The 12,455-nt window shown below is 42.6% G+C and overlaps 1 protein-coding gene across 1 annotated transcript in view; it reads right to left on the bottom strand.

Annotated features, from left to right (window-relative positions):
• The window catches only part of LRRK1 (leucine rich repeat kinase 1), a 71,211-nt gene that overhangs the window by 3,328 nt on the left and 55,428 nt on the right, over nucleotides 1-12,455 (bottom strand). The window contains exons 22-29 of the mRNA XM_033166907.1: nucleotides 11,028-11,191; nucleotides 10,514-10,653; nucleotides 8,441-8,690; nucleotides 7,568-7,734; nucleotides 5,829-6,026; nucleotides 5,402-5,679; nucleotides 4,547-4,741; nucleotides 2,350-2,501 (exon numbers count right to left, since the gene is read on the bottom strand). Of these exons, the coding sequence (XP_033022798.1) occupies nucleotides 2,350-2,501; nucleotides 4,547-4,741; nucleotides 5,402-5,679; nucleotides 5,829-6,026; nucleotides 7,568-7,734; nucleotides 8,441-8,690; nucleotides 10,514-10,653; nucleotides 11,028-11,191 (1,544 nt within the window). The remainder of the gene's footprint in view (nucleotides 1-2,349; nucleotides 2,502-4,546; nucleotides 4,742-5,401; nucleotides 5,680-5,828; nucleotides 6,027-7,567; nucleotides 7,735-8,440; nucleotides 8,691-10,513; nucleotides 10,654-11,027; nucleotides 11,192-12,455) is intronic.

Below are 12,455 nucleotides of genomic sequence, written 5' to 3' on the forward strand. Positions count from 1 at the left end.
TACCTTCCCAGCTACAAGATGGAAAGATGGGAAAGGAAGAAAAGTTCTTTCTGGAGAAGAAAAACATAGCCAGTGTGGTGTTGAAACAAGAATGGAAGACTAGGATCAGGGAGGGACAACAACCCAGGTTCAAACAAATCATCAACCTTCCAGCCCTGAAATTCACTTGGGTAAGGTTGAGCCATTCACTGTCTCCCAGAGCTAATCTATCTGAGTTTTGGTGAGGATAAAACGGAAAAGGTGAGAATCTGCCTTCAGCTCCTTGGAGGAAAAGGGACGATCAATGAGCAAAATACATTTTCCTTCCATTTGGCTACCAAACAGCCGGATCCTCCAGGATAGTTAGCACAATGAAATGCTTGATCCATTTCTAAACATTCTGTATTGTGAACTAAAGTTAGGAAGGAAGGATAGAAGAAAATAAGATAGAAGGATTATAAGGAATATTATAGTAGTAAAAAAGAAGGGAAAGACTGATATCCCGGGATGATGACAAGTGGAAGCCAAATGGGCGGGAGAAGTAACATATAGTAGAAATAGACAAGAATATACAGAAGGATGGAAGAATGAAATATCACTAAAGGTTAGTAGAAACTGATTTATGCGATTATTGAATTTTGATATTATTATTTTTGTTTTGCTTCATTATTTTAAATATAGAACTGAATTATTTGGAATATATGAATGTATTACCGTACTTGAATGTATTTTATGGTTTTTTTTTCTTTCTTTCTATGAAGAAATTCAAACATGGAATTTTAAAACTTTTTTTCTTTCTTTTTCTTTTCTTTTTCTTTCTGTATTTGATGTAATAAAGTTAATAAAAAAATAAAGAAAAAGAAAAGAAAGATGATGAGGTTGGTTTGGTTTGAAGAGGCCAGAGGATCTGATACATTCTTTGAACAACAGCAACTTGCCTAGCACTGGTTCCCCCCAGTTCTTCCCTCTGTATTCTGGGTCCTTTATTTTATCTATTTAAAATTTCTACAGTTTTCTGCAAAATGCATCAACAATTTTAAACAAGAAAAGTTCATTAAACTATGTAAGGAATATATATGCACTGCGGACCAAGAACTTACAAATAAGTGAGCAGGTAACCAAAGGTCCACAAAATGCAAAGGGTCCACACATTTAGTATTGCATTGGTTTGCTTAAGGGAAAGCCATCATGGCAATTGGATCAGAATGTTTTTAAAACAATGGCACAGGGGTGCATTTCCAAGGAGGAACAGAGAGTTAGTTTTGCTGCTACTCACAATAAGATACTGTTTGCATTTGGAAAGGAAAAGCCACAAAGCATCCATAAATTGATCATTGAATGCTGGATGTCTTAAGCAGCCTGAGCACAAAACGTTACACATTAAAAAATTTGAACCAGATGTGCCTTTTCTTGTTATTGTCTTGCCTTTAGAAAAAGCACCCCCAAAACCAGCATTACGAAACAACAGCAACAACACTACCTGTAACAAAAAGGAGAAGCCCAGGCATCAAAAACCTGGTCAAACCCAAGACTTAACTTCTATTTTACCACAGCATTTATTTATAACATGCAGATAAATTAGTAAGATGGGCCCAAGGCTCTCATATACAGATTCCTAGCTATGGCTGGAAGGAAGATTCCTCCTTCGCAGGAAGGATCAGATGGTGTCACTAGTGGAGTGGGAGATTCACATCTCAAATTCAAAACACTCTTCTAATCCTAGTTCAAGACAATCAAATGCCCTGGCTCAGAGATTCAAAATGGTGGCCCAAGTAAATAGTCCTTCTTCTGATGGCCCGTAAACACTACTTTGGTCTACAAATGAACCCTAAACTGGACCACTGAAACCAACTCATTGTGGTGGATCCCACGAGATCTCCGTTACTACATTATCCAATGTAATGTGCTCATTCCAAGGGGCTCTGCTTTCCATTTGCAAAGTGAGAATCTCAGCGAAATACATAATTTGTTTTGTAATGTGAAAGATCGTGAAGGAAACCTTACTGTCTGAACTTTAAGTTAATGGGGACAACACAAATAGGAACATAGGAAAGTGCTTTATACTGAGTCGGACCATTACTCTATCTAGCTCAGTACTGTCTACACTGACCGGCAGCGGCTCTCCAGGATTTTGGGCAGGAGTCTCTCCCATCCGTACCTGGAGATGCCCAGGATTGAACCCGGGACCTTCTGCACGCAAAGCAGATGCTTTGCCACTGCCCTATACCCCTTCCTCAATACCCAACCTTCCCCATGAATACAAATGAGCATCTTCTGTATACAGCTCAAGGGATGCTGAGCGACGGCTTTGTTTATGCTGAACTAAAGATGACAAGAAGGATCTAAAAATAAAACCAACAATACACAAACCTTGCGTCTTCTTTCCCATCCCAGAATACGACTGTGCACTCTTCCCCTTGGGAAGAGAAGAAGGACAACTGTTTCCCACATGGCAGCAGGTACATGAACGTAGCAAAAGAAGGTTCTTTCATTCGTCCTACCACAGAGGTGGCCAATGGGCGCTGTGTGAAAGAGAGGATAGAGTAATGTGTCTAGGGAAGATGATGGTATATATGAAAGGACCTACTGCCCCCTTCAGAGCTCTGCCTCTCCTTTGAGGCACACACCATGCATGGAGCTCTTTGCTCCACTGGAATGAACAGAGACACATGGGGCTACACACACAAGTCTGTAAGGCAAACAGGGGCCCCCTAAGCATTATTTAAAGGTATCGCAGTGCTCAAAATGTATTTATTTATTTCATAAAATTTACACACCGCTTGGTTGTAAAACACACACACACACACTGCAAAGTGGTTTGCAAATAGAAAAAATGAATTATCGTAAAAACTGTTCAAAATGCCTATTTAAAACTTCCCATAAAATAAAATCAGCAATAAACAAAAAACAGATTAAAACACACTTTGACATTCTACATATCTGGATAGGGTTGCCTAAATGAAATTGTTTTGCAGTTGTTTGGCATATATGGTGTGAATGGGCAGCTCTTTGGAAACAATTCCCCAGCCAATGCATTTTTGCATGCCGTTTTCACCAACCTCTGTATTTTCACCCACACTTTCCCTTAATATATGCATTTTATAAGCACACCGTTTGGAGAACTGCATCACAAAATCCAAAGTGTGAATTCTGATGGGTGACTAACAATCTGGTTTGCATATTTTTGGGAAGCATGGATTAGCTAGGCTTGTTTTACACGCTGTCTGGCAATGCGACATTGCGGAAGGGATCAAATGCTGATTCAAGAAGCGCAGGCCCAGCAGAAGTGTGAATTAGCAGTTTCTAATTAAAGCGCAAACCAAATCCAATTTGTTCCACACCCCTACTAGGTGATCTGAAGCAAGACCCCACTCTCTCTGAACCCAGTCTACCTCACAGGGCTTTTGTGTGGATAAAACTACAAGAATCATGATACGCTTCCCGAGTTCCCCGGAGGAAAAGCAGGGCCAAATATATAAATAAATTGACAAACCAAAAAATCCAAAATCCATGTTAGCACAATACAGTCATACCTCGGGTTGCATTCGTCACGGGATACGAACGCGTCGAACGCAGAAGTACTGGAACGGGCTACTTCTGGGTTCGGTGTTTCGCGCATGCGCAAAAGCAGCGAATTGCAAACCGCGTGCGCAAAAGCGGTGCTGCGGGTTACGGATGCTGCAGGTTGCGAACGCGCCTCCCGCATGGATCATGTTCGCAAACTGAGCGCCCACTGTACTTTCATTACTTCAACCAAAATGTCGCAGGATCCTGTGCAGGGTTATAAAGCTACCCAGAATTCACCATCGTAAAAGCAACACAAAGGGGGTGGGAGAGGGAGAAAGGCAGCAGCAGACATTCAAATGAGGCCCTTTCAGGTGCTCTGCAGGTTTCAGGTTGCAGAGCAGCCTCCTGGGAACAGCTGCCTACTTCTTCTTCATTCCTGTTCTCTGCCTACCAAAGGAACTTGCCCTAAGGACAGAGGTGGAACTGAGTTAGCAGCTGATTATTGTATTTGCAGAAACTGGAGGATGGGATCCCTCATTATTTGCTCTCTCCTTCCCAGGAGGTCTGGTTGCAACCTGAAACCAGCAGAGCACCTGACATCTGACTGTCTGCTACTGCCCCCCCCATGCTCCATCTTAAACAAACAGCAGACACAGAAGCATAGAACTGAAGAGTAGGAAGGGACCCTGAGGACCATCTAGTCAAACCCCCTGCAATGCAGGAACACGCAGCCGTCCTATACTGGGATCGAACCTTGGTGTTATCGGCACCACGCTCTGCCCAACTGAGCATAGATGACTCTCCCCATTCCAGCACTTTAAAGTCACCCAATGAAGAATTCTGTGAAACTCAAAAGCTATACATACATTTTGGGTAGCTTAATAAAAGTTAATGTGGATTTTGGATTTTTGTTGTTGTGAGTCAACATAATTTGAAATAGGATGCTAGCCTAGGTAAATTTCTGGGCTGATGAAAATGTATGAAAAGCCCTGTTTGTAACTCAGAAAATGGTCAAAAAGGACCCTATTGTGCCAATATGGCCTCCCCAACCTTCTCATACCTTTTCTGGCTTTGTGTCCCAACATTCCATCATCAACGCCTGCATTTGATGGAACTGTACCTCTTCGGGCTGGCCTAGGACAGGCCGGATCCCCTTGGATAGCTTCTTAGCAATTTGAAGTTGGTGCTGGCCAAGCACAGGCCGCTGCCCAGACAACACCTCATAGAGCACCATTCCATAGGAAAACATGTCTACCTAGGAGAAAAATACATGCCCATTACAGAGATCTTTGCATTTCAAATAAGCTTTGGAATCACACTTTGAATACTATGCACAGTTGTATTCTTCGTTTTTTTTATTTTTGCAAATTTTGTATACAACTTGATTGTCCTAAAACCTCAAAGTAGTTTGCAAAAAAGAATAATAATAATAATAATAAATGTATCGGCCAAAAATAAATATTTACTGTATAACATTAAAAAAAAATTAAAATCAAACCCATTGCGCAAGAAATTTTACAATCTGTTGTGCGACAAAGTTACCAGCTGCTCTGTTGGTACAAAAACATTTAGCTTACTCTGGAACAAGTGTATCATTAAGTGACTTCAGCATAGCGCTACACTGCATACAACCCATCATTTTTGGGCTCTGGTTTCTATACCTAACTAAGATCGGGGTGCCAAGTTGAATAAAATATTGGGGGGACGCAGGTAAGCCCTGCCCCGCACAATCGATCATAAGATACACACCATTTGAATGGCTATGCCCATCAACTTGGGGGTCCCCAGCCCCCTGAAACATTTTATGGGGGAGCTGAAGGGGCCTTAGCCCCTAGGAGTTGACTCCTATGCCTAAGACAGGCCCTTTAGTTCTGGGTGTGAATTTCTTCCACAGAAGCAGACACCTGAGACTTACCTTTTCATCATAGACGATCCGAGGTCGTATCTCGGGGGCCTGGTACCCTGGTGTGCCCTCCACTCCCAGAGCACCTTCATGAAAGGACTGTCGAGATATCCCGTAGTCAGATAGTTTGATATTGATGCTTTCCTTCACGTTTAAAGACCACACTAGAATGTTGTCTGACTTCAGGTCACAGAAAATGATGCTCTTCTTGTGGAGGTAGGCCAGGCCTGCTGCTATCTGATAGGCTACTTTTAGGGTTAACATGTGCCCTAGTGGCACAAAGGATGCCCCTATAGAAAGAGAGGGGAGAAAATATCACTTGGGGGGGGGGTCGCTAGAACTGCAGCCCTCTGCTCCTGCAAAATACCTGCCATTGCTCCCTCCAAAAGGACCATATGGATCCAACCTTAAACCACAGAAGGGCTATCCAAGTTATTACCTTTAGAGTTTTCTGACAACACGGTGGTGAGGCTGCCCAAAGGAGCCAGCTCTAAGGCGAAGCAGAGTGGGTGAATGCTAATCCCAATCAGGGAGACGACACATGGGTGCTGCAGTGAGTGGAGCATGCTGGCTTCCTGGCGGAACTCGGAGAAGTTCTTCATGGCATCCATGGCCTGCAGGTGCCTCAACATGGAGTCTAAGCAGAGGAGACAATGCGCTGCTGTTATGTTATTTTATGCTGCAGGGCATTGGCACAACCACAGAAGAGCAGCCCTGCTGGGCCGGATCAAGAGTCCTTTGGAGCAGAAAAGACTACGTATGTGACCACGGCTGTGCGTATGTTATTGGCCCAGAGATGGAAAGAAGATACAAGTCCCAACCAGAGAAGAATGGCAGATTAAGTTGATGGATTATGCCGAAATGGCAAAAATGACCGGAAGAATAAGAGATCAGGATGACCAAAATTTTAAAAAAGAATGGGGGGGAATTTATAATTTAGCTTAAAAACCATTGTAAACAGTTAAAATTGTTAGTAGGATTGGAATAACACTTGTAGTTTAATGGTGAATTTTGGATATAATAGAGATGCAAAAGCTTTGGATTAGTATACGGGGTGGCCAACTCCCAAGAGACTGCGATCTACTTACAGAGTTAAAAACTGGCGGTGATCTATCCCCTTTTTTGGGGTTCAGGTCAAAGTTGTTGAGCTTTTTTGGGGAGGAGGAAGGCCTGTTTTTTAGGCATTCAGATCAAAGTTGTTGTTGAGCTTTTTTTAGGGAGAAGGAAAGCCCTGTTTTTGGGGGGTGCAGGGCAAAATTATGAGATTTTTTTTAGGGGAGCCAAAGTTGTTGAGCTTTTTTGGGGGGAGCCTGTGATCTACCACAGACGTCCAGTGATCTACCGGTAGATCACAATCTACCTGTTGGACGTGCCTGGTATAAAAGATGCAGGAGGAAATGACTAACATTAGGACCCACAAAGGGGAGGAGGGAAGTCCAGGAGATTCCTTGGAATCTTGTTTCTTATGTTGTATATTGGATATGTGATTGTAAAACTGCAATTTGAAAAACCAAATTAATAAAGAAATTTAAAGAGTCCATTTAATCCAGCATCCTGCTTCTGGCTGAGTAGCAGTCAAGAAACTTCTGGGAAGCCTGCAGGCAAAAGGGTCAACAACAACTATTTCCACCTTTGAAATAAACCCCTGTGCTCATTTCTCCACACCTCAATTCCATGCATTGCTCGGACCTTTGCCCTGTAGCAGACTTGATCAGGCTTGCTGCTTTTATTCACACATGCATGTTGCACAAAGATTTACTGAAATGCACCAAACCTCTCCACCCCTTCCACACACCCCAAATCCCCACACCAAGATACACATTCTTTCTTGCACATTGTAAAAGCTGTATCAAGTATGGAAGCTTGTTTGTTGGTAAGCATGGATAGCTTTTGGTGGCGGGGGAGAAGGACCCACAAGGACCTAGTGTGGGGTGAAGGTTAGAGGGTTGGACTAAAACCTGGGAGACCAGGATTCTAATCCCCACTCATCCATGGAATGCACTGAGTGACCTTGAGCCAGTTGCTCCCTCTCAGCCCTACCTACCTCACAGGGTTGTTGTGAGGATATAAAATGGGAAGGAAGAGAACCATGCATAACAGCAACCATGAGCTCCTTGGAGGAAAGGTGGGATACAAATGTAAACATAAAATGTGATAAATAATTAAGGGCATATTCACCTGTAGCTGAACCAGCAGAACTCTTGCATTTTTTAATCTGAAATCGCTTCACGGCCACTGGCTTCCCTTCGTACCGCGCCTGATATATAACCGTTCCGCTTCCTCCTTGGCCAAGAACATTGTTTTCATTTTCAGTGTATTCTAGCTTTCTGTTTTCTAGAAACAATCTGCCGGTCATGCGTGTGGGAGAAGGGAAAAGAGAAGGAGAAACCTTATGATTGGGAATGAAATCATTGGGAATGAAGAGATACACACACTGAGTTGTGTGCAAGAAGGCAACGTCAGGCTTTGAGATCACCCACATCATCTCAAAATTCTCTGGAAAAAGACAGCAAATGCTGTCCCTAGTCATGATGGGGCTTTCACCCCAGCTATTTGCTGCCTAGAGGTGTGTCAAACAAAATATCTTTCTTATTTGCTCTCTCACTCATGAGTGACTTGAAGCCGCTGATCATGGAGATGATGTGGGTGATCTCAAAGCCTGACGTTGCCTTCTTGTGTATGCCATGTATACATTTTTGCAAAGCAATTTCCCCTGAAATAATGCAATTTTGTATATTGTTTTTACCCATTTAAGCACTTCTGTGCACGCTTTACTTGGCTGACTTGGCTGAAGAACTGCACTACCAAATTCGGAGAAGTGCAAATTTCCAAGGACAGCTTTGTTTCAGTTTGTGTCATGTGTTTTGGAACATGCAAATTTGGTAGGTTCGTTTTAAATTCAAAAACTGAATTTCTCCTCCATCTCTGCTTGCAGTATATATGCACAAACGAGTAAATCTTGAGTAATGATTATGGCAGAAAATGGTCAGGGAACGAGAACTGGATACAGTAGCTCTGGGGAGAGAAAAAGAAAAGGGAAATTAGTATTACCTGGCAGGAAAATCTGTCATGAAAAGCTCAGGGACCAGCTCCTGTAAAGGGACAGGTATGGACGGGTGGTGAGCACAGGTGATGCTGTCCAGCTCAATGGCTGTTAGGACACAATCCTCCATGTTGAAGTATTGGATGTCTTCCGTTTCCTGGCTGCCTTTTCCTTCTTGACTTTTAGGGGTGGAACAGACTGGGCAAGGGACATATTGCTCCATTAACAGAGTCCCGTCGCTCTCTGTGGCTGTGAGTGCTGAGGAGGAATTAAGAAACATCATCATCATTGCTGCCCTTCCATAGATGAAACCATGCTCAAGGTGGCTTACAACATGAAAAGATTTACATACAGGCAACCCCTGTTTTGTGCACATGTTTTGTGGCCATTGCACATGTTGGCGGAGCGCGCATAAGCCTGCCCCGCCCCATTATGCCCTCTTCTGGGTCTGAAAACAACCCGCACATGCATGCTTGTGCGTTTGTTCAAAGTGTGCAAAACAGGAAATGCCTGTAATTACAAAAGTAAAAACACGAATCAAACACCTTTCACTCAAAGCTAACTGGACCCCATTGATGAGTCTGCAGTATGGGTATTTCAAGCTTCCAGAAAGGAATGCCTTTTTAAAGGGAATCACAATGGAAAAATTCACAGGACAGGACAAAGTCTTTTTATGAAATGAGTTCTCTGGTATGCACAGAGCTCAACCTCATAAAGGGAGGGCTTTGTGTTGAACAGTTTGACATTTAAGGCAGGGCTTTTTGCTTGTAAAACAGAGCAAATTAACATAGCAGTTTCCTCTTTTTCAGTTTGTTTTTGCCAAAACTACATAATTGTGAAATAACAGATTCGGTGCTTAGTTCATTTTCATAGGGGATACTTGTATTCGTTTTCATCGTTCTCTTGCCTACAATTCAAATGCAAAACCTACACACTGACCAGAATTTGCATTTGATTTGAAAAATTGTTTTACACTCTACCCTGCATTAGCAACATTCATAAGCTATCGTGATGGCCACCCAATTAAAGAAATCACAGGTCAATTAATCATGTGGATTTTAGCCAGCCAATTAAATGTCATGAATGTGTACACAAGTAAAAACTGTGGGTGGTCTCTAATGTTAGTTCTACTCAGAATAGGATTATTGAAAGCAATGACAAGACTAACAAGCCTACCTATTATATTTAAGTTGTTGTTGTTGTTGTTGTTGTTGTTGTTGTTGTTGTTGTTGTTGTTGTTGTTTTGCTGGCTGCCAGGGCATGCATGCAGACAATGTCCTCTCAGCCAGCAAGGCACACACCCCAGAGGTCATTCATTGGCCAATTTGAACTTCAGCAGCGGGTGGGAACTCATGCCAACTGCCCAGGTGGCCAAAGGGAATTCCCTCAACAGCCACCTGACCATTGCCCAGGATGGCAACCAAGTGCAACAGCTGCCCACCTGGTGGAAGGGGCAAGCATCAATTGTTTTTCTTAATTGTTTAAAATGATTTTTATTAACATAATTTAATAGTGTAGAATAAACAATTAACTTTATTCTACTTTTTTTTAAATAAAAAAGTAGTGTTTCAACAAACAATATTTTTATAACCCTGAGGATGTACTAATGTCAGAAAATCACTAGCCTGGAATCATTATTTGTTGGCCACCAACATTTGATCGATTGCACAGTGAGATTAATTGACTACTTAGTGAGATTAATTACTTAGAAGACCTTTCAAATGGACTCTGATTAATTAAGCAGCAGGTTTAATTTAAAAATATTGCTTTTGATAGTACTTATACAAAAAAATCATAGAAAATTGCAAAACCAGCTTCAGATTCCCAAGGCGGCTTTAGATTTGCATTTCATGAACATTTGTATTTTCTTCCACTCTGCGGATCCAAGTTCTCCTAGCAGCATAGGGAACTGAAGGTTGTTCAAAGATCAGATTGTGAGATGTGGTATGAAACTGATCCACTCAATGGACAAGAAGTTGAAAATACTGTACCACCCTGGGTGCCCAGATCATCAAGGATGCCTGAAGGTCATGGCCAAGCCATCGTTGCTGTAAGCCAACTTTTTCGAAAATAATTCTTACCTGGAAACCATTGATCTATTAGAGAATTGACATGATCGGTGATGAAAGCCATTGCTGAAAAATCTCTCACATCTGACTGGCAGATGATTTTAATGCCGCCGCTTTTCTTCTTCTTCCAGTTTACGTTGGAAGACTCTACACTGCATGGAGGAGAAACCCGAAAGATGCGCTTTTGAGAAAGGGACAAGAGAGCAGGATCGTTACAGCAATTCCGGTCGGAATTTCAGCTGCCTGGGGTCTTACCCAGTGGAAGAGCACATGCTGCGTCTGCAGACGGTCCCAGATTCAACCCCCGGCATCTCCAGGTATTATATCCCAAGGTGATTCACATCAATAAAATTTGGACTCGTGATGGCCCAGCAACCCTGGAGGCAATCCTGTATCGGCCCTGTGGCTCACACTTTCTTTTTTGTAAACAATATAATGGAAATAAATCCAACATTTTAACATTTGAGATTGCTTTGGGTCCTGTGAGAAATGCCCCTGGTTGTACCTGCCGTGCCTCAACTATTACCTCAGGTAGCCTCCATCAAAGGTGACAAACAGCCCCTCTTGCCAGTAAATGGTGTGGTTTCTTTTCACCCTGAAAGTGCTGCATCTGTTGCGCTGAGTGCCTGTGAAGCTGTAGACAGCGGCTCTTTTATTCCTGCTCTTGCCCGTCTTCTTGTTTTCAACGAACTGGAATATGAGAAAGAATTCAGAGAATCAGGTGGAAAGTCTTCTCAATCTGCACACATATGTGCTTGCTGCCAGTCACACATTTGCTAATTGGAATGGCCCTAGCTTGGTGCAGAATGCCCCAGCTGTCTCTCCAGCGAGGGCTGGGGGAGACTGCTGCTCAAAACTCTGGGAGTGCCATTGGCTACTCAGTGTAAGGCAGTGCTGAGCCAAACAGTCATAGGTCTGGTGTGGCATAAGGCAGCTCCTTAACTACTATATATTTTGCATATTTGTCTCTTATGTGTTCAGACGCTTCTAGATAAATTGTTGCTGGGCTCAGCATGAAGGTCCCTGAGGTGAGGACGTCAGGCACCATTTTGAATCAAGCTGGTGGACCAAAACATGACTTTGGCAAGATTTCATCCTTTTTTGTGTGTGTGTGATTTGTCCAAACCCACTAACAACAATATCCATTTAAAAAACACAGTATTTTGGGGTCTCTAATAAATCCTGGGCAGTGTTGGGTACTCCCCGCTAGTGTTCTATACAGAGTGCAAATTTCCTCCTACACATTGCAAAATATTTAAATATCACCTAAGAGGTTGTTTTCCAGGATGGAGAATGGAGAGGTGCATGCAGAAACTAGAATACTGTACAAAAGTAAGATTTACCTTTGTTGCCCCACCTACTTTTCTCTGCCCACCACTGGCATGTGGCCCCCCGAAGATTGCCCTGAGGGGAATGTGGCCCTTGGAAAGAATGACCAATTTTCCATTTAATGTAACAGAGCTGGACTGCACTCTGCATAGCCACCATAGTCAGGAACGATGCTAAGCTATTTTTAGCATCAGTTGTGTGTGTGTGTGGTTTTTTTTTTTTTTTTTTAACTGCATATTCATAAGGAGCCTGATAAGCTCCTGCAGCCCCCTGGCATCATTCCTGTCATCAGCACTGATACAAATCAGCTGAACAATTTGATGCGATGACAGGATAACAACAAGATAACAAGATTGGGTGGGTAATTACACAGATTGCCAATGAAGTTAATACTAATGTAATCAGTGTGCCGAGAATTAAACTAGTGCCAAATGCGTCGCCACTGAGAGTTTTAAGCAAAACAAACTGGTGGTGACAATCATGTTTGAATAATCTTTGCGTGAGGATAAACAAAACAAAAGAAGTCTACTCCAACTTGTTAGCGCACATTCTAGAACTTGTGTCAGACTGCTCCCAAAATGCCTGTCATTGTGCAAGGTGAAGGGTGGGTATCAGACATGCATAC

The sequence above is a fragment of the Lacerta agilis genome, chromosome 13 (genome assembly GCF_009819535.1).
Source record: "Lacerta agilis isolate rLacAgi1 chromosome 13, rLacAgi1.pri, whole genome shotgun sequence".
NCBI lineage: Eukaryota > Metazoa > Chordata > Lepidosauria > Squamata > Lacertidae > Lacerta > Lacerta agilis.